This window comes from Loxodonta africana, chromosome 7, assembly GCF_030014295.1.
Source record: "Loxodonta africana isolate mLoxAfr1 chromosome 7, mLoxAfr1.hap2, whole genome shotgun sequence".
Classification (NCBI taxonomy): Eukaryota; Metazoa; Chordata; class Mammalia; order Proboscidea; family Elephantidae; genus Loxodonta; species Loxodonta africana.
Window position 1 is genome coordinate 112,230,772 of NC_087348.1, and position 23,169 is coordinate 112,253,940.

The following is a 23,169-nucleotide window of genomic DNA, read 5'->3' on the forward strand; positions in this document are numbered from 1 at the left end:
TCCCAATCCCTGAGCCGTTGGAGATCCAGATTAAAGCATATCACTGATTTCAAACAACCCTGAGGATCTAAATATTTTGTAACATTAGGGCCACACTCTCAGAATTCTGCATTTCATTGAACAAATTGCCTACCTGCCCCCTAAGCGCCCCATTTCAGTATCACTGGCGTACACATTTTATAGTTTTCATGCACACCTCAATTTCTATTAAAATAGCTTGCCCCCTGATTTGAGAAGGCTTCATCCTCTTAAAAGGTAGATACTTTATATAAAACATTGTAAACCCTATTCTGAAGACAGAAACTACATGTGACCAGAGTATATTTTCCCAGTCTGAAAAGGCTTGTCTATGAAAAGAACAAAGTGTCCTTTTCCCTCCTTTGCATAATATCTACCTGTGAAATAGCAAAAGATGATTAGTGTTTTGCAAGCTAATATTTGGCATCAGCATTCTACTTTGTCATACAAACAAGGCTTATTAACTGCAAACTCCAAGAATTCTGACAGGGGGAGTGATTTTTGTTTTCAAAAGGGTGGGAATCATCTAGGCACTTAGCTTCCTATTCATTTAGCAGTTGCTGCTTTTATTTTTTCAACGGGAAAAAAAAAAAATCCCAAAAGGAAACAAGCTGTACACCATGTCAATGTGAGATAACTTTATGTTCCTTGGTTACAGAACTTCCATGTATGTGAGCACAAGAGAGTCACACCAGTTCTTTTGAGTGAATTTGATACTTGGTTATTTTCTCAGGGATTTGGGGGGCGGGGGGCTGGAGAAAGAACAAAGTAATATATTAATTGAATACCTCCTTTTATAAAAAACTTAGATGAATTGTACCCTGTCCACCAGTAGATTTCCCTTGATAGATGGGCAGGCACCATTTTGTAGCTGCAGAGCATAACAACAGATGGGCTGTGCCAGAAGAAGGCAGTCCCCAAAGTCACATTTGATCATTTTATTACTTACATTGATATACAAATATGGATATTATCCAGGAGTTGTTACTGAGCAAGTATTCTGGTATGATTTACAATATCCATTCAGTCCATTTTGTTGAACCAAAAATAAATAAATAAAATAACAAAGGCAACAGCATAGATTACACATGAAAGCTCTCTGAAATGAAAATAAATGTTTTTCTCCGGTCTTTTTGCATTCGTATGCATACGGAATATGTGTGTACCAATTGTGTACGATGTAGTTGACTGTTCTGCAGTGGACACAGTCTCCTTGTAAAATAAGCCACAGCAGTTATCTCTGTTCTCCAGCTGCCATTGTTGTTAGCTGGCATAGAGTCAGTTCCAACTCATAGCAACCCTATGTGTGCAAAGTGGAATTGCTCCATATGGTTTTCAAGGCTGTGACCTTTCGGAAGCAGATCGCCAGGCTTGTCTTCCAAGGCACCATTGAGTGGGTTCAAACCACAACCCTTTCAGCTAGTAGTCAAGCACTTACCCATCTGTATTACCTAGGGATTCCACTCCTCAGAAGGGGTCCCAAACCCAGAGAACCCAAGCAATTCTCACCAGGTGACCTGGGCAGTACGTCCCAAAGCCTGAGTTAGGTTCCTCATTCCAATATCCTAGGGCTCTGCCTGGTTTACAGAGCCCCCTGACTTCAATATACGCACATTTACATTGCACAAACATGCAAACTTTGCATGTATATGAGTACAGGAAGCCCTGGCAATGCAATCGGTTAAGCACTTAGTTGCTAACAGAAAGGTTGATGATTCAAATTCACCCAGCAGCTCTGCGGAAGAAAGTCCTGTCAATCTGCTTCTGTAAAGATTTAAAAAAAAAAAAAAAAAACCTGTCGCCATCTCTATTCAGCTGAGAAAACTCTATAGAACCATTCTACTCTGTAATACATGGGGTTGCCATGAGTCAGAACTGACTTGACGGCATCTAGCAACAAACATGAGACGGTACCAGAAAATCCATATAGCCACAAGGGCAGAAATGAGAATCCCTAAGAATTAGTTGTTTGTGGAATATATTGAAACATAGATAAATATACTGTGAGTATAACATATTTGGGAAAGACTGTTTCAGTATATTTCTGTGAATTCATTTGATATTTATACCTTCTTATCTGTTAGTGACCAGAAAGGTCTGTATTGTCTTCCCTCCCCTCCCCTCCCCTCCCCTTCCCTCCACTCCCCTCCCATCTCCTCCCTTCCTTTCCCTTCCCTTCCCATCCCTTTCCCTTTTTCCTTCCTTCCTCATTTTCCTTCTTTTCTTCTCTGTACAAGTGTATGTTTTCTACCAAGGTTTTAGCACAGAACTACAAATGCCAAAAAATCAAAATGCAGGCCAGCCCTCCTTGCATGTTCAGCCACTGACCTGTACACAGACCCTCCTACTGGGTCTCAGACAAAGGCCAGGAAAGTAGATTCTGTCTTACAGTTACAAGCTATGAATCCTTTCGTGGCCCAATATAAATATATTAGATAGACAGGGATGCAGCCCTCATTTCCTGGATCCTAAAGCCACCTGCATTCCTAGGAAATGTAGATGGGGTGGATGATGGAGGATTCAAAGGCCAGCCCACCTCCTCAGCAACAGTTGAGCCTAGGCCTCCACGGAAGTCCAATCCCAGAACCTACAACTCTTTGCCAGCCAGTATCTTTCAATGGCACACACTTTCTTCTTGAGTTTAATGTCCCTCTGGGGTTATTAGCCTGCCCTCAGAGCACCAGTGAAGTCAAAGGAGCAGGCCCGTCTCTCTCGTAATTCATCACAGGCCAGACACTGGGAATAGACACAAGGTGTGAGCAGGTGTTACCAGAAGCTCCTTCTGGAAGGCCAGATGTCGTTAAATATGCATATAGTGTAAACAAGTGGCCAAACCCTAAGTGCTTTGTGAGATTTTCTTACCCAAAATAGTAACAGTTCTAAAGGATTTTTTAAGAATGCGCTGGTATTTAATATGGAGTCCCTGAGTGCTGCAAAATCAGCCACTGAAAACCCTACGGAGTGCAGTTCTACTCTGACACACATAGAGTCACTATAAGTCACTGCCAACTGAAAAGTAGCTTGTTTTTCATTGTTTTTATTTGTTTGTTTGTTTTTAGTGTTTAATATATAAACCAAAAAAAAAAAAAAAACCATCACCATTGAGTCAATTCCAACTCACAGTGACCCTATAGGACAAAAGAGAATTGCTCCATAGGGTTTCCAAGGAGCGACTGGTGGATTCGAATTGCCAGCCTTTTGGTTCACAGCCAAGCTCTTAACCACTGTGCCCAGGGCTCCATCTAATATATTAAAGAGCAAAAAAACCAAACCCATTGCCGTTGAGTCGATTCCAATTCATAGCAAACCTATGGGACAGAGTAGAACTGCGCCATAGGGTTTCCAAGGAGCATCTGGTGGATTTGAACTGCTGACATTTTGGTTAGTAGCCATAGCTCTTAACTACTACACCTCCAGGGTTTCCACTTAATATATAGGGATGTTAAAACCTTATATATATATGCAGCTGGGAACTAGGAAATCTCTTATTTCTGCCTGTCCTCTTTCTCTCCCCTGTAGCACCCTCACACAAACTTACTGGGGGTGCGGGTATGTATTTGTATGACTGTTTGATTTACGGGCATCTCCTCCACTAGCCAGTAAGCCCCAGAAGGACAAAGATGATAACTCTTTTGCTTACCATGGTCTCCGTAGCACCTAGCACACTGCTTGGCACATAGTAAATGTTCAATAAATATTTTTGAATAAAGATGAGTGAATTCACAGAAATCGTTCCTGTGGCAGTAATACCTAAGAATGGTGCAGAGAATAAACAGACGCCTAACCAAGATATTGCTGCAAATTTTAAAAGGGCGAGGTCCCAAAGAATAGGAACATTCTTAAATATAATTGTGGATTTCTGAAGCTGTGGTCAATTACTGTTTTTTAACCAAGGAGATTTATGAAATATCAAGCATATATTTGCAGGGCAGATAATGGGCCAAGGGGGGGCTGTTAAAAATCAAACTACAACAGATTTAAGATTCCATCCAAAGCAGTGCCCAGGAATAGATTGTGAGATGATTGTTAAAAAAATGCTCTGGTTTTCATTTCCCGCAGATTGCGGACGGCAAGCTGTGGTTTCAGCTGGATTGTGGCAGCGGCCCCGGTATCCTGGGCATCTCGGGCCGCGCTGTCAATGACGGGAGCTGGCACTCGGTCTTCCTGGAGCTCAATCGCAACTTCACAAGTCTGTCCCTGGATGACAGCTATGTGGAGCGGCGCAGAGCGCCCCTCTACTTCCAGACGCTAAGCACCGAGAGCACCATCTACTTCGGGGCCCTGGTGCAGGCAGATAACATCCGCAGCCTGACGGACACGCGGGTGACGCAAGTGCTGAGCGGCTTCCAGGGCTGCCTGGACTCGGTGGTGCTGAATAACAACGAGCTGCCCCTACAGAACAAGCGGAGCAGCTTCGCCGAGGTGGTGGGCCTGACAGAGCTGAAGCTGGGCTGCGTGCTCTACCCAGACGCGTGTGAGCGCAGCCCGTGCCAGCATGGGGGCAGCTGCGCTGGCCTGCCCTCTGGTGGTGAGTGCCCTGCACGGGTGGGGAACACCAGCCGGGCAGGGGTGGCGGAGAGATGGACCTATGGGGGCTCCGACCAACCGAGGCTGAGCACCCGCATTCATAAGCAACACAAGAACCCTGAGAGAGAGGAATGTTCACACCCAAGATGTTTGTAGAGCACCTTAATCCCCTTTTAGAGGCCTCAAAACTTGACAACTACAGGCCTGCCCAGTGTAGCCTGAAGAATCCATTTGCAGCTTCCCAGAGGCCAGTCCAGTGACCACAGGAGCCAGACATGCCATCACCATCTCCCCCTCCCTGGCCACCTTGCACGCTTTCAGCCCTCAGCAACTTGGACAGATAGAGCCTCTTTTTAAATATTTGGTGGAGCCCTGGTGGTGCAGTGGTTAAGTACTCAGCTGCCAACCAAAAGGTCGGTGGTTCGAACCCATCAGCTGCTCCATGGGAGAAAAATTTGGCAGTCTGCTTCTATAAAGATTACAGCCTTAGAAACACTATGGGGGCAGTCCTACTCTGTCCTGTAAGGTCTCTGTGAGTTGCAGTCAGCTTGACAACAATGAGTTTGGTTTTTATTTTGTTTTCGTTTTTAAGAATTTGTCCTTTTGAGCCACGTGCATGTCACTGGAGAATTAGTAGAGGTTTGGGTATAGTTTATAAACAGTCCTGTCACTGAATGGAATCACTGGTTAGAGATAGGGACATAACTTTACTAGAAGTTTAGGAGAAGGAGGGAGCCCCTAGATGGTGCAAACAGTTAATAGGCAAGGCTATCAACCAAAAGGTGGAATTTTGAATCACCCAGAGGTGCCTTGGAAGAAAGGCCTGGAGATCTACTTCCAAAAAATCAGCCACTGAAAACCTTATGGAGCACAATTCCAGCCTGCCACACGTGGGGTCGCTGTGAATCGGAATACAATCAACAGCGACTAGGAAACTGCTAAGGAGAGGGGGAGGGTGAACTTCACCACCCCAGGAGTGGAAAACAGAGCGGAGATGCTTCGGTGGAGCATGCTTTTGAAATGTGTGTATTAAAATAAGACTAGTGACAACTCTATAAAGGGGTAGAAAGTCAAGAATAAGAGAAAAGGAATTTTACATGAAATCTCAGGATAAACAGTCAATGAAAGCATGATACATTTCTTTACCACGATAAGTTTTTTCTCCCAGAGACACATCATGAAGAAGAGAGAACAAACTATATAGGGTAGTCAAAAAAAAAAAAAAGGGATTTATAGAGGGTTTCTATTGTTTGAGAGAAAAAGCCAAGATTATTTCAGTCCTGGGAGTCTGAAGATGAAAGAATCCTTCAACTTTACCCAGAATCTGTGTTGATGTAAACTAGGTAAGGCACTCGCCCCGTTCGAAGGCTCTGCCACCTCCTAACAGGCCAACCACTGATTCCGCTTCAGCCCCTTTGCAGAGTGGCTCAGCAGTAGTGTGATTAGCAAATTTAAACCTTCCTCACAAATTACATAAAGATTCTGCTGTGCATATTACCATCTAAGGTTCAAGAAGCCCAACTCCAAATTTAAAGTGCATTTTATTATTAGAATGTTATAAACTGCCCATGAAATGATGCACTGCCCAAGTACAAATACCAAAGTTATTTAGATTTGCATATGTTACTACCACAATGAGGGCCAAGTACCCTGGGGGGAAATTTCTGCCGTCTCAATTTAAGAAACCTCTTTGCTGTTTTTACTATCTCAGCAGTATATGTAAATAAAGGGTTGTTATGGCGCCATAATTCCCGAATGATGGGCAGTAACTATACTTCAGTGGTTCTATAAACCAGCCCATTATGACAAGTCATGGCCACTTTTTCACCAGGCAAAACAATTCTGCTAGTGTGAGCCATCTACGATATATAAAAGGAGCATATAATTAAATTGAGTTGAAATAGAACACCATTCCATGTCAAATGCTGGTTACAAAGCCACAAATCATAACAAACTTTTAACGATGGCAGGACGTTGTTTTTGCTGGCAAAGCTATGAGCTTCCACAGTGGGTTATCTTTAAAATAATAATAATAATAATCATCATGGTATTAAGGAAAAGAACTATGGGATCATGCTCTCCAGTGCGTGTTTTCCTTTCTTTCAAAAATTGCCATGAAATCTTTATGCTAAGTGTTCAGTGATGGCCCACATCAGAAATAGCACTTTCCTCTATTTTGTAATCTCCTTCTGTTTTACCAAATTTCATCGCTGAGAATCCACCTGCTGTAAGCTTTCACGTGGCCCAAAGAACTTGCTTTCCTCTCCCAAGGGGCCAACCCAGCCTGTACAGCACACTCTCTCCAACTCCTCTTTGTCTCCCTGCTTCCCACTCCCCACTGTGACGGGGCACAGGCTAGGGATATCACTACAGGTACTTTTTTCCCTCTTACCAGTTTAAGTCTCTCCTCAGTACCTGGGGATTTATATTTTCCTAAAATGGAGACAGTATCTTTCCTCTGCACCATCTACGCAGCTCTCTTCTCTCAAGACCCTATTGCCTCTCATTTCAACATCTCTTTAGTTGAGGGGGCATCCCTGTGTGACGCGAATGATTATTACCAGCTTGGCTACTAATCAAAAGTTGATGATTCAAATCCACCCAGAGGCACCAGGAAAAAGGGATTGGCAATCTACTTCTGAAAGATCACAGCCACTGAAAACCTTATGGAGAACAGTTCTACTCTGAAACGTATACAGTCGTCATAAGTTGGAATCAACTCGATTGCAACTGGTTTGGTTTTAGTTGTTTTTTGTTTTTCTGAGGGGCCCACAAGAACAGCTCCCCACCATGGTGACTCCAGCAGTCCCAGCCCAGTGGTCCTTATCTCAGCAGACCCCTAGGCAATCTGGGGCTCTTCCACATAGCAATACTAAGCCCAAAGCCAGGAAATCCGCAAAGACGGCTTCTGTTGCTTCTCTGAGGAGCGGGAGGTACAAGATTCTTCCTCTGATGTGTGAGGAGGTACCTACCTGCTTCCTGGCTATAGGGATGAGAAAAGAGGAGGAAGAATCCATTTTCTTGCCCCCATTATCGGTTCATGTCACAGGAAGTTTTTCTAGGTCCTTGCATCCTATCTGCGAATTCCTGAAATTGGTGCCCAAAAAAGGCAAAGAAAGAGCCAAATTTTTTGGCCTTCACGACATACCTATGAGCTATGTAGCAAATAATCTTGTCGCTTAAAATAAGAGAAAGCCCGTCTTAGTTGTCAGTGATAGTTTAAAATGAACAGTAAGAATGTGTCTTTAATGTAAATATTTTCATGCCTCAAGAATTTCCTCAGGCGGGCAGGGAGGTCCAAGAAGCTAATCACAGAGGAAGACAGTCTTGCATCCCCAGATCAAAGGCTAGGATGCCTTCAGTATTCAAAGAGGAAATAGGAGCTAGAGAAAGTAGAAAGAGGTGCTTAAAATGTGGCTCCATGCACGTGAGAATGCTGATTATACAAGCTAATTGTTGGATCATCTAACTGTTCTTTGGACCCTGTGCTATGTGGTACACCAGAATTCCAGGACAAATATTGTACCAAAATTGTCTCCATGACTGATGGAAAATGCTGGAATATTGGTCTTTGGCTGTCCTGGCCACAGACTTCACTATCCAACTGTCGCTTTCCCAGCACATTGTTCCAGCACATCCAAGTCCTTAAGCAGGCAACCCACAGCAAGAAGCATTGGCTTTCAGAGAAGCAGAATCCCTCCCCAACCACCCCAAACCCAATCAAACCCTTGGCATGAAGACCAGCGAAGCTACGTCTGCTAGGTTGGAATGACATGGTCAGCATGTTTGACCAGTGTTATAACTCCGGCTGTCCCAGGATCAAGCCATGGGAACCCCAGGGGAGTCAGAGCCCAGAACACTGACTTATAATAAGAGTGTAAATATGACTCTGTAACTCAACCACAGAGGGAAGGCTCTCTCGGTAAAGCCTTGCAATTATGTATATTTCATAAACATGAACTGGAAATAGCAACCACCATGGAGAAGAAAGGACCTGGTCCCATTCTGACCCCTGTATTTCCAGACCCAGTAGGCAGGGAGCAGCCCAGTGAGCTCCCGCACTCTGAGTCTGAAGCTAAAATAAAGAGCGCTCAGTCTTCTGTGCCTGCACCTTATTCCATTCAGCTAAACCCCATTAAGGGAAAACTTAGTTGAGGCTAAGCTGTAATTTGGTAAAACAGTGCAGCAAGCAAAGCAATCAATTACCAAGCTAGAAACAGTCAATGAGACAGCTTTGCATAAGACTAGAAGCCTCACTCCTGAAATGAAAAGTTGGGTAAAATCTTAATTCACTGTAAGAGCTACCATGTTAAGACGTGTGCTTGGTATGTACTATGCATTTAGTTTTCAGAATGATGCTCTGGGATCTCCGTCAACCCCCACCCATTTTACAAAGAAATGGGCAAGAGTAGTTAAGTAACTAGCCCAGCTAGTAAAGTGAAGCCAAGATTTAACCCAGGTTTTTTGTGTGTGTGTGGAGCCTCCCTCGCAGGCTTTGCTCTTCACCCTTGCTACTCAGAGTGGGTTCCAAGGACTGGGAACCTCAGCGTCACTGGAGATGTTAGAAATGCAGGTTCCTGCCAGTGCGCCTCAGGCACAGACACCACCTGTCTTTTCAGTGGAGGTCGCATGTTACTGCTATGTTGAACAGGTTTCAGCGGAGGAGCTTCCAGGTGAAGACAAACTAGGTTTTAAGAAAGGCCTAGTGATCTACTTCTGAAAATCAGCCAGTGAAAACCCTGTGGATCACAATGGTCCAATCTGTAACTGATCGTGGAGATGGCACAGGACTGGGCAGCTTTTTCTTCCCTAAGTAGGGCCAACTCTGGTGGCAGTTAACAACACATCCGAACCCATACTCGCTAAATTAGAATTTGCATTTTGGACAAGATCTCCCAGTGAAACTAATTTCCTTCCTAGTCTCTGAAATTCCTGAAACCTGAGATCATTCCTAGTTCCTTTTTGTTTTCCCATTGTGTATCATTGCCCTCAAACTCTGGTGTGCATCAACGTCACCTGAGGACTTCGTTAAAACGCGACCTTGTTATAGATGAGTCTCTTGATTTTTAAAGAAAAAGAAGAGAGTATATTTTTACTTGCCTCCATCATTTGTTGTCCATTTCAGGGGAACTTTCTGCTAGGTCACTGGATTGTATTTGCAAATTCCTCAAATTTACCACCAAGAAAATTTCTCAGTGAAAAGTTGGGGTGAGGGGTGGGGAGAACCCAAACCTACAGAATCAGAATCTATGTGGGTAGAATTCAGGCATCTCCATTTTTAATAATCCTTCAAGGTGATTCTATGCACATCTGAGTTTGAGAAGTACTTAATATTTGGGAGCTCCAACAAACTTGGTATTTGCAAGAATACAAGTCAGTAAATTCCAAGAGAAGTCAGCAGACATAAGACACTCAGAAACTGAAAGTCAGATGTGCAGCTTTTTAAAATTGTTTTCATTGAAAAACTAAGTTTTTTCCCAAAACAGTCAGGAGTTTTGGGTGATCCTGAGCCCCTCTTCAAAGATAGAAGTAATAGTGTCTGCTCACTCTCTTAGCAATTGTGGGTATTCAATCTATCAAAATGCATGAAACAGCAAGTTCTTGGAAGTTGCATATAGTTGGGCATAGAAGTGTTTTCAGCAACAAAGCTCCCTGTGCTCCTTTGGGTCATGCTTTGCTGGGTATTTCTGTCCTTAACTTGTAAGGGTCTAGATAAATTCACTCCATCAAATTGCAATTTAAGTGCCTGCTTTGCGCTGAGCATTGTGTTTACTGCTGTCTCTATAACCCATGGTTTCCATTTGTGTGTCGCCCTCCCCGACAGCCAGCTTAAGAGAACTGACAGGGTTCCCCGTTTGTGCTCCCCTCACTGGTGAACCCAGCGCAAGAGGACAGAGGAGGGAGAAGCCATGTTCCCAGTGAATATATTATGTATATAATTTGTCTAAGCTTCGCAGTTTATGAAAAAAAGTTTTTAGGGGGTGACTTTCTTCTAAATACTGAGTTCATCTTTGTGAAGGATCTTCATCAAGTAGCCTTGACCTTACCTTTATTTCCTGCTTCATTTCAAGGCTCAATTCACTTAGAACTTGATTCTAAGTCTCAAATACTGCATTTCAAATGATCACTTTATTTGTAATCTTAGCAATTAATATTTATTGGAAATATTAGCACCTTGGAAAAACTTCATGGTGATGGTATTAATAATATAGATACTAATAGAAAAACTGAAAACTCAGGATATTTGCAGACACAAAAGAACAGGCTAAAAGTGGAGCATTCACTGTGTGCCTAGCGTTATGAACCTATTAGGAGTTTTCAGATTCTCAAAGGACATATTAGAGGCTCCACCCAATATTACAACATGAAATGTAAGCCAGATTTCATTCTTGGGAAAGTCACAGGTCTCACTCTCAAAGGTTTTTCTTTTACAGGGTTTATAAGGCCCTGCTTTTGGGTTTCAAGGAAGAGGAAAAGTTAGAGTGACTAAAGTTGAAATGGCAACCAAAAGATGGAGGCCATGATCAGCAGCTGACCCCCCGTGCCTACTTGTGATTCTCACATGACAATGCTTGCACCAGTTTTCTCGCACTGATTGAGAATTCTCATGGACTAGAGCTTTGAATGTTTCCCAACATCAGCCTAAAAATCAGAGTAAAAAACTCCCATGGCTCTCATTTGTCTGGTTTATGAGCATCACAGAGATAAAGCTTTTTTCAGAATCCACGGTAATTATAAGACTTATGACAATAAAGCACCTAATGTTTGTGTGCTGCACTGTGGTTTATGAATCTGCGAAGTGTATTATCTCCTGTGAAGTGAGTATGCATGAGTCTCACTTATCAGATAAAAATAGGGAGGTTCTTAGAGGTCAAGGGCCTCACCGTGATCTCACCCAGCTGGTGGGTAACAGTCAGGACTCAAACACACTTCCAGGGCCTGACTACTACATCATAGCTGCCTCCTGAAGTCATGGAAGTTTTTGGAATCTCTAAATGAAATCCATAATTCAGCAAGCATAGTGGTGGTTGCTGGCTTCTGATCCCAAGTGCTTGTTGCACATTTGTCATTATTCAACCTTTGTGCAGCAGGCAGATGTTTCTTTATCAAGGCAGCCAAACCCTATCAGAACCCTATGTTTACCTATACCAGTGAGCAGAGCAGAGGGTGGAGCCTTTACCTAGATGAATCACGTTGAAAACTACTAAGAAGTTGAAGAAGTAAGATAGGACTTGTCTTGATTATTTGCCTACCTAAAAACCTAGTGCCGTCAAGTCAATTCCGACTCATAGCGACCCCATAGGACAGAGTAGACTGCCCCCTACACCGCCCAAATTCAATATATAATTGCTTAGGCCATTTCTATTTGTGCATTTAATAGGTTTTGCAATGTTCTTTGAGCTAGGAAGGGAGGGAGCATTTTAAGTCCATCTGGGTGCAGATTTTAAAACCATCTGCATCTGCTTTAAGTAAAAGGATTGTAAACAAGAGCGCAGCTCTGAGGCAAGGCTTAAAAATACTCATTTTGCCAAGACTTGAGAGGAAAGAAGCCTATGGAAAAAAAAAATTTTTTTACGTGTATTTCAGTGCTAATAGGACCATTTTCTTTTAATAACCTAAGAACTGTTATAAAATGGTGTCTGCTACTTACTGGCTGTGTAACCTTGAGCAAACCATCTTATTTCAGCCTCAGTTCCCTCATTTGTAGAATCACTTTAATAATAGTATTTATGGCATAGGGCTGCTGTCAAAAATTAAATGAGATAATGCATAAAAGGGTCTTAGAATTTATCCTAGAACATGCTAAGGCTGTCTTTCTTGTTAATGATTTCCTTACTTGATATTCTCTCCCCTTCAGAAAAAAAAAAAAAAAAAAAAATCATTTTCGTAAGATTTTGAGATTATCCACTGAATTTTATTTTTCTTTTACATTTACAACAATGTTAAATATTTTTTATAATTAAATAATGCTGGATAGCTCTTCGAATTCTGTTCCCTTGTACTTTTTATCAACATATGGTAATGCTTGAAAAGAGCAGGAACTTTATTGTTATTATCTTTATTATTAAAGGGGTGTCTGACATTGACCCTCTCACTGTGTCTCATCTGCTCCCTGGAGAGCAGTAGGGAGTAGCTAAGAGCCCCTTCCTCTTATTCCTAGCAAGTAATGAGTTGTGGCTCACTGACAAGCTCCAATGCTAATACAGTCTCGTAGAAAGATTTAAGAATCAGAAAGCCTGGATTCAAGTTCAAACTCAACTGCTTACTAGCTGTATGGCCTTGAGCTAGTCACTTAACCTCTCTAACACTCCATAGAGTTGGGCTGTTAATGGAGGCCTGTTCTTTCTCTTCACAGAGTTACCATGACCCATTATAAACTCACTAAAAGAGATTTTATAACACTAAAGCATTAGATCACTTAGGATCATTATGGAGACTTACTGATATTATAATAATTATTAATAATAAGGTCTAGCCCAGGATAATGAGATAATACTTTGTGAAATCCGGATAATTTTTACTAAACTGATTTCACAGAAGCAAAAACAAAAGCAAAAAACTAATCTATTTTTTTCAATCCAATTGCTCATTATGTTAACATAAAAGCTCCTCCAAATTTAAAGTTCTAAAAGCAAGATTTCTTCCAAAGGGTGTCTACCTGCTGTGCTCCATGGGTGTGAAATTGTGAGAACCAGTCTTAAACAGTTTGCTTCTCTTTTTGATAAGCAAAAGAATCCAGATAGGGAGTGTAATGAAGCATGGTTGTTCAACATACAGTTCAGGACGATACTGAACAGTTCAGGACTCTGGAGCCAAGCTGCCTGGATTCAAATCCATACAAGCTCTGTGACCATGAATAAGGAAATCAACTTCTCTGTGCCTTGGTTTCCTCATTTGTAAAATGGGAGTAATAATAGTACCTCTTTTATGGGCTTGTTTTAAGAATTTAATGAGTTAACTTATATAAAGTGCCTAGCACTGTTCTTAAGGTGTAATAAACGCCCTAAGTGTTAACTATCATTAATGTCATCATCAAAATGGACAGCAAGTTTTCTCAGATGTAGAACAGAGCTCCTTGTCCTGAATTGTGCATGGTTTGCCCCAGCTTAGGTCTGAGCCCCGACTCTATGCTCTCATTGCATCCTGTGCCAACTCTCGTGGCAGTGTCATAGTTGTCTGTGTGCTTGTAGATTGTGTATTTCTGTCCTTGTATTCCCGTGCCTGCTACAATCCCTGTTCCAGTGGTGCACTGGCAAACCAACTCCTCTAAAAATAAAAGCCCTGTTTACAGTGTTTGCCAATTTCTATGGTGTCGGTATCCCAACCGCAGGCCATGTCAGGCTACCAGTGGCTTAATAAGAGGTCTGCCAGATTCCCGAAATTTAAGAGTAAGCTCTCAAGACTCTGTGTGAGCTGGCTCCAGGACATCATTACCTATTGCTTAGGCACTCAGTCAGTGTGAATGGGTTAATCAGTCAAGCTGGCTGCTGCATCAAGTGGTACGAGATATTCCACAAAAGATAATGAAAGTGACAAAATGCAGCATGAAATGTGAGTAAAATAGTGCACTAGAGCTAGTGCCTTGTTTTAAATTCTGATTTTCCAAGCACAGATACCAAATCACCTCTCTGCCATCAGAAAAGAAATCAATCCCACGACCACAGTTAGAATCCAACTTCCATAATAGTGACTTAAATTTTTCTCATTTTCAGCCATCCCTCTTTTGCTCCCTCCACCCCGACTTCCTCTGCTACAGTTTTATTTCAGAAATTGTCAGTGGCTTACAGAATAGAAGCTGGAGAAGGAGTTTTACCTGAGTTTCCCTACCTTGCATTAGACTTCCGGTCCTTGACCTCCCTCCCTCCTGGTCATTGACACACTTTCCAGAGTCCTGTACTGTGGTTGTTCTGTTCCCTAATTCATCCTCACAAGTTACTCTAAGTAATAGGCCATCCTGGGGAGGGACTAGCCAGATGATACAAAGAAGCATTTTTCCCATTCGTCCTTGCTTGTGGCAGTCCCCAATTCCATAAAAGTGAGCAACTTCCCAAATTGGAAAACAGTAGGCCCAAGTCAGCATAATTGAAAGCACATGTATCTCAGACTATTGCCTCCTGCCCACGGACTTCAGGCAGGCTTTCTTTGGGCACAGTTTGCATCAACAATGGCCTTTTTTTAGTGCCCTGGCATTTCATTCAAGAGCCCATTGTCCTCTTATGTGTGTGTGTGTCTCTCTTAGTCTCAGCCTCTGACCCTTTTTTGCTTCCTGGTGCCAGAAAGACTGAGGCTACACAGTTCTCACCTCTTGGGAAGGTAAATATTTCTCTCCTGCCTCATACACCTGCCACCTGAAGATGAATCTTTCCCTCTCTGACCTTATGAACAATACACACGGACTTACACAATCATAATATTCTATATACGGGAGTTCTCCCTAGAGTGGAGTTGGTAAAATGTCCATGAGAGCATATGCTATTTTATACATCTTTAATCTTATATCTATAGAGATCAATCTATAAAATCCCAACATCGTCACTGACCACTTGAGTAGCAGACTAACCAAGAGTCCTTGAAGTTAGACTCTATAGTTCTTCCTCCCATTTACAAAAGATCTTAGAAGTAAGGAAGACCTCATTGGTCACTTCAAGTTAATGACACAGAACCCCACTACAAGGAACAAAAAAAAAAAACTCATTGCTGTCAAGTCGATTCAGACTCATAGCTACCCTATAGGACAGAGTAGAACTGTCCCATAGGCTGTCCAAGGACACCCTAGCTGCTCTAGTGGATTTGAACCACCAACATTTTGGTTAGCAGCTGAGCTCTTAACCGCCACACCACCAAAGGATTTCTAATAAGTCATAAACCCATAGAGATGCAAAGAATTAGAAAAGAGGTGACCCCAACACAAGTTTGGAGGTAGAGACAGATTGACAGGTGGTAAGGAAGATAGAAGACTAGAGAAGCTCTGAGGAATCTAAATTCTAGCTGGCAGAGGGGAAGGCTGAGGACTGAATCCTCAAAAGTCTCAGGCATTGGAAGCAGCAGGCAATTCTAAAGGGAAGGTGATAGAAATGTTTAAAATAAGAGGATGTGGTGGAAATCTGTTTAAGGGGCAGTCAGATTCCCACCCTTACCCTGCGCAGCCAGGCACCTGCACCTGCCCTACCCTGGCAAATCCTGGGGGCTTTTCCTCTGGAGATGGTGATGTGGAACATCACAGTATGGAAACCACCTGGCATTAAGTTGCATAGAGGAGTTAAATCAAACATGTGCTCACTGGATGCTGAGGCCCACAACACCCCTCCTCTACCACCACATAGCCCCCCAAATGTTAGTAAACAAGCCTTCACCCTTCCTCCAGGCAGGCGATAAATAAAGTCATTGTTGAGGAAATTGACCAACTCAAAGGTACTGGCACTGCTGACATACCTTACTCATGTGCTCAGAGGGTACCATCAGATTTCTGATTTTCTAGTGCCCCATCCTTAAATATGAGCCGATAAAGACTACCAGACAAGTAAGGAAATCCTCTAACTTGCAAGATAGAGACCGAAACAGAGAAAAGCAACTCGGAGGAAACTAGGCAGGAGAAAACTTCAAAGTTGAAGTATTATTAATATCCTCAGAGAGATAAAATATTGTAACCACGAAACAGGAACAGGATGCTATGTGTCTTAAAAAGAAAATCCTCAGCGAACAAAGTAAAGGGCTCTTTGAAAATGAGAACATAAATGAAAAACTCAATAAAAATTTCAACAGGTGAAGATGAGGAACCCTCTCAGAAAGTAAAGCAAATACCCAAAGAAGTGTAATATAAGAGAGAAAAGATAAGAAAATTAGAGGAAGATCCAGGAGATCTGAGACTCAAACAATAATAATTCCATAAATACAGAACAGGGAAGACAAAGGAAAAGAAATCATCAATGAAATTATTAAAGAAAATTTCCCCAAGTTAAAGAACAAAAATTTCCAGATTGAAAGGATCCACTGAGTACCCAGAACTAGTTGAAAATAGACCCACAGTAAAGTATGATGTAAGATCTCAGGAAATTGGGAGCAAAGAGATGATCCTCCAAGCTGTTATAAAGAAAAAACAGGTCACATACAAACTATCAGAAGCCTAAATGACTTTGGACTTCTCAACAGGAACATGGAAGAGATGTTAGTTTCCCTCTAGAATTCCTTACACAGCCAAATAATCAAAGAGATGTAAGGGTGAAGTAAAGACATGTTCAGCTGGAAAGGTCTCACAAAACTACCTCCTATAAATCCTTTCTCAGGAAGCTACTGTGGAATGAGTTCTAATAAAAATGAGAAGTGTGTTAGTCATCTAGTGCTGCTATAACAGAAATACCACAAGTGGATGGCTTTAACAAAGAGAAATTTATTTCTTCACAGTAAAGTAGGCTAAAAGTCCAAATTCAGGGTGTCAGCTCCAGGGGAAGTCTTTCTTCTCTGTCCACCTTCTCATCAATCTTCCCCCAGACTAGGAGCTTCTATAAGCAGGAACACCAGGTACAAAGGATGCACTCTGCTCCTGGCACTGCTTTCTTGTTGGTATGAGGTCCCCCTGTCTCTCTGCTCGCTTCTTTCTTTTATATCTCAAGAGATTGCCTCAAGACACAATCTAATCTTGTAGGCTGAGTTCTGCCTCACTAACATAACTGCCATGCATCCTCCCTCATCATAGAAGCAGGGTTTACGACATACAGGAAAATCATACAATACCAGGAATCATGGCCCAGCCAAACTGATACACACATTTTTGGGGGGACATAATTCAATCCGTGATAAGAGGGTAAAACAAGAAATAGGAAGACATAGCGTATAAGAAACACAAGTTCCAACACAGGAGACTGGTAAAGGCATCCCTGGGAGGGCAGCAACACAGCAGGGCAAGAGGGCAACCTGTTCAGAGTAGAGCCTGTCAGAAGGCCTCAGGAGAGGCTTCTTCAGGGGATGAAAATGGAGGACACCAGATGCACCTAAACATGTAGAGACCTAGTCGATGAAGAGTTTCGAGTTGAGTTAATGTCATTGTTAGCTGCCTTCGGGTCTATTGCTAGGCCTGTCTTCTGAGGTGACTCTGGGTGCAAACCAGGGCTTTGAACTGGTTCTTCTCGTTTCAGTCATGGCCAAGGAAGCGAAACCAGAACAGGAAAATAACCAGAACTGGAAAAAATACCAGTTGAGGCCCTACTAGAAAACAAGGGCAATGTATGCACTGTATTCCAAATCTCTTGCCCATCGGATTTTGAGCAGAGTCAGAAACAGCGGTGCTCCACTCAAAGACAGGGGCCACCTGCACTGCTCTGAATGTGTGTTGCTTTCCACAGTCCTGCCAATAATCCAATCTCACGCTTCATGCTCCTGAAAGGGTTCAGTATGTTATTTTCCGACTCTCCCATGCCAGGGCTTCAACTTGTAGTTTTTCCAGTTTTGATTATCATTCCTGATCACCCAAACTGTAAAAAATTGAGTCTGTTCCATTTTCACTTCCGTTGGCCATGACTGAACCAGTTCAGGCTGGTTGGAAACCCTGGTACAAACTACCAACCTTTCAGTCAGCAGTCGAGCGCTTAACCGTTTGCAGCACCCAGGGACTCTGAATTAACAATGAGCAAGCAAAAACACAGATAAACAAGTATTACTCCAGGAAAAACAAAAAAGTTGTACATGAAAATAAAAATCATAGTCTACTACATGGCTCTCCTATAAATAATATTTCATAATTAGTCATAAAAATGTAAACACTGTTGATTTAATGAAAATTGCAATATTACAATATATTGGGAGGTAGAGGACATCAGAAGTGTCCCTGTATGATGAGGACTAAAGAGTAGAAATAAAAGACAGTTAAATTCTGCTTTTTCTAGTGGAAAGCCCAAATAAAAATAATCATAAAGGAGCAAAATATCATTATCAGTAAATATCAAAATACTAAAAGGGATGCCCAGGTCACCTCTAAAGAGAGGATAATGGGAGAAAGGCTGCTGCCCTTCAAAATAAACCTTTACTCTTTACTGTATGCATGTGTAACTGTAATAAATAAATAAATGAGCAAATCTGAAGGTTTTTTGTTTTTATAGTAGGGGAAAAGGAAACTACTGATTATTCATCTTTTCCCTCTCTGAGAGGTAAATAATGTGTTCTATTTTCTCTAAGAATCTTATTTAAACCAAAAAACCAAACCCGTTGCCATCAAGTCGATTCTGGCTCATGGTGACCCTGTAGGACAGAGTAGAACTGCCCTATAGGCTTCCCAAGGAGCAGCCAGTGGGATTTGAACTGCTGACCTTTTGGTTAGCAGCTGACCTCTTACCCACTGCGCCTTCAGGGCTCCAGAATCTTATGTAGTCCAATATTCAATACTTTTTGCAGTGGGGATATTATTACCTATCTCCACCCGGTGGGTTCATGAGTAAAGAAAGGGGAAAAGACATGAAAATTGGGCTCCAAATAGGGGGATCTAGGTGACAACTGGACTTCTTCCATTACCCTGTGAGTGTATGTGAGTCTGAGGTTCATCTGAGTTAACAAATACCCTGATTTTACCTGCCTTCCTTCCAAGTGAGGGTTTCAATTCTTGACTAAAGAGCTGGGTCTAGGAAAGGAATGGGTAAGGTACAAATGATAAACCACGCTTCTCTGCCTTCCAGGTAATAGTGTGGTTGGGAAAGCATTCTCCCTCCATCCTGGTCTCTGCTCTGGGAGCCCGTTTCTCTTACTAGGCTCACTAGCATTCATGTATGTTGTTAATTAGGTGACTTTTTGTGGACTCACGGAGGATCCAAATGCTTACTTGTAGCAAGATGTGTTCTGAATTCAAAATAATTAGCTATCTTTGGAATGTGGACCCTGCTTCAGATTTGGTTCAACAAGTAATTAGAAGGACATGTTACGGCTGCACTCTGAGCATTCCCAGTGGCGTCCACCACAGCTCATGAGGACCTCTGTTTCCCCAGGCTATCAGTGTACCTGTCTCTCGCAGTTCACTGGAAGAAACTGTGAATCTGAGATCACAGCCTGCTTCCCAAACCCCTGCCGAAATGGAGGATCCTGTGACCCAATCGGAAACACTTTCATCTGCAATTGTAAAGATGGGCTCACAGGAGTCAGGTAAGTGAGCTTGCCCAGTGGTTTTTCTCTAGGCTGCTGCTTGTTGTGGGAAAATAAATCAATAAACAACTAACTGGGATAATGTGACAGGCAAAAGGTTAACACATTTAATATATAAAGAATGATTACAAGGAACTAGAGTGTTAAGAGGGATTATCTCTGTGTAGTGGAGTTACAGGTAATTTCTTTTGTTTTGTTTTACCTTTATATTTCTCTATATTTTAATATACTGTAACTAGGAAAACAAATATTTTAAGGGAAGTTATCCATGCCACTTAATATTTCTAGTATAATTCCGAGGCAGACATACCACCCATTTCCCCAGAACCAATTAACTGGATTCTACTGCCCAGCATTTTATGATCATTCTGAGAAACTAAACTTACCCTTCCTTTGCAAATGTTTTCCCCCCAGAAATAAGGAAAATTATTTCCCAGATGGAAAGGGAGTGTTTTAAGATCTTCGTAAAGCACCACTTTGAACCATCCTTGATCGTTTTAGAAGTATATATGTAATCTTAGCCAACTTTGAATTGTTGGATGTAACGTAAAGTAATAAAGCTGCATTTATTTTTAAATAGTCTGTAATTCTAATTTCCAACTGACCTGGCTTCTATCTGTTCAAATTAGGGACATTCGACTTCACTGTAAAGGGGGGATGGCCAAAAATGCAAGTGATTGGGTCTTCGAAATGAATAGATCAGAAGGATTGCTGAAGTAGAGAAAACACAAGTAGGAAAGGAGGTCTATGTTCTCAAATAATGTTAAACTAAGAAAGAGCAAGACTTTCATGTTTGCTTTAGAATTATACTCAAAGAAGGTATTAAAAAGGCATGGATTGCTTTACAGGGAATGAAATCGATTGAATTATTTCTTTAGAATGCTTTCGTCATTTTCTCCTGATAAAGTGTATTAGCACTAACTTTTTTTTTAACATAAGTGCAGAATGCGGAAGAAATGTAGCTGTGTAGCCCTCATCCCACCTGTCTACCCCCTGCCACCCCTAGCTTCCCAGAGGGGCCAAAAATGACTGTAACCGCTAGAGGGAACTGCCAAAACCAAAGACTTTTTCCCCTCTGGTTCACAGCTCTTTAACTGCAATTCTACAATCCCAAAAGCTCTGAGAACTAAAAAGGTTTTGAATAAATTGGTGGCAAACTAATTCGGTGGCAAAACCCTACCAAAACTACTCTGAGGCTAATTTATCATTTTTATTTCCTCATTTAGTGTAAATATCCATGTGTTTCACTGTAGAAACACTGATATAGTTGACTAAACCAGCCCCTATGCCAGCCCTGGAGTCTCTCGGTAGTGCAAATGATTAACAGGCTCGGCTGCTCACCATAGGCTGGAGGTTTTGAGTCCACCTAGAGGAGCCTCAGATGAAAGGCCTGGCAATCCACTTTCAAAAAATCAACCATTGAAAACTCTGGAGCACAGTTCTACTCGGACACGCATGGGGTCTCCATGAGTGGAAATCAACTCAAGGACAACTGTTTTGCTGTTGTTTTATTTTTAATGACAGCAGCAGTTTGGGGGGGGGAGGGGGTATTATATAATTAGGTAGATATGCACTGTATGACCCTTCTAAAATTGCAGATTTTGAAGTTTTGAAACACATCTGGGCCTGTAAAACCTCTTCGGTAGCAACCGTTGTTTCTCGTCTCCTCTCCCCACTACAGCCTTTCCCCTCCCCCACCTGGGTCGAATCAGAACAACTGGGAGAGATTGGGTTCTCGGAGCGAAACATCTTAACTCATGAGGATGACTCGAAGCCACGGGTGGGCCCATAAATGCCTAAATTACCCCCTTCCCCAACACACACCATCTTTGCCATATTTCATCTGTTCCTGTTAGGTGCTTTATTTTCTTTCAAAGAGGCTAGTCTTTATTGAGCCCCAGTGTACAAGCCTCCGTCTCCAGGTCCTGATGTTCGGGAGGGACTTTGTGTGTTTTGTGGCTATAGGTGTGAAGAGGACATCAATGAGTGTGAGCGAGAGGAGTGCGAGAACGGGGGTTCTTGCGTCAACGTGTTCGGCTCCTTCCTCTGCAACTGTACGCCGGGCTACGTGGGCCAGCACTGCGGGCTGCGCCCCGTGGTGGTGCCCAACATCCAGGCCGGCCACTCCTACGTGGGGAAGGAGGAGCTCATCGGCATCGCCGTCGTCCTGTTCGTCATCTTCATCTTGATCATCCTCTTCATCGTCTTCCGCAAGAAGGTCTTCCGTAAGAACTACTCCCGCAACAACATCACGCTGGTGCAGGACCCGGCCACGGCTGCCCTGCTCAACAAGAGCAATGGTATCCAGTTCCGGAACCTGCGGGGCGGCGGGGACGGCCGCAATGTCTACCAGGAGGTGGGGCCCCCGCAGGTCCCTGTGCGCCCCATGGCCTACACTCCGTGCTTCCAGAGTGACTCCAGGAGCAACCTGGATAAGATTGTGGATGGGCTGGGGGGCGAGCACCAGGAGATGACCACATTCCACCCCGAGTCACCCCGCATCCTGACAGCCAGGCGGGGCGTGGTCGTGTGCAGTGTGGCCCCCAACCTCCCTTCAGTGTCACCCTGTCGCTCGGACTGCGATTCCATCCGGAAGAGTGGCTGGGACGCAGGAACTGAAAGTGAGTGGGCAGTGGTGCCTCATCGTTTATTCCACAGGTGTTTGCAGGAATGCCCTCTGCATTCTCCATGACTTGTTCTGTCATTTAATTTTCACATCAGCCCTGAAACATCTTCACTTAGAAATGGGGAGAATGAGGCTCAGAGAGGGTAACATAAGTAACAACTAGTGAGACCAGTCAGTAGTCGATCCCAGGTCTGCCGGACCCTAAACCCACCCTCTTCTCCCAATAGCACATTAGGTGGTAAGGAAAGCTGCACAGTAACATAAGTGACCTACAGAAAGTGCGCTCTGACAGTATTTCTAGTCAGAGTGAAGACGTGAGAGAAGCAGAGGGCCATTTGAATTGGGCCATACGGGATTAAAGGATCTGGCCAGAGGAAGGTATTCCATATAGAAGGACCCTCATGATCAGAGGAAAAGCAAGTCATTCTGTTTAGCTGGAATTCAGGGTCCCCAAGACAAGAATGTGAACCACAAGTCTAGAAAATTGGTCTGGGCCAGATGGTGGTGTTTCCCTCTCCTTTAGGCCTCACCCACTAGTATTCTAGGCACAGGAAGAGCCGCAGGTGCAAAGGCCCTGGGGTGAGAAAGAGCTTGTTGTGCTGAAGGACACAGAGGAGGAATACAATTGGAGCTTGGTGAGCACCAGGGCAGAGTCAACTCATTTTAAAAGTAACACCATTGCAGGTGTTTAAGCAGGCAAGTGGCATGATCTGATTTAGAGTTTTAAAAGATGGGTCTGGCTGATCCAAGGAGAAGAAACTGAGCAGGACCAAAGAGAGTAGGAAGCAGGTAGACCAGTTAGATGGCCTCTGTAAACATCTAGGTAAGAAATGCTGGTTGTTTTCCTGCCCTCACAGCAGTCAGAATGAGACTAA

At 42.9% G+C, this 23,169-nt stretch overlaps 1 protein-coding gene across 1 annotated transcript in view; it reads left to right on the forward strand.

Moving 5' to 3' along the window:
• Positions 1 to 23,169, forward strand: part of FAT3 (FAT atypical cadherin 3) — a 628,156-nt gene that overhangs the window by 591,745 nt on the left and 13,242 nt on the right. The window contains exons 21-23 of the mRNA XM_003415583.3: positions 4,078 to 4,546; positions 19,515 to 19,668; positions 21,634 to 22,289. Of these exons, the coding sequence (XP_003415631.2) occupies positions 4,078 to 4,546; positions 19,515 to 19,668; positions 21,634 to 22,289 (1,279 nt within the window). The remainder of the gene's footprint in view (positions 1 to 4,077; positions 4,547 to 19,514; positions 19,669 to 21,633; positions 22,290 to 23,169) is intronic.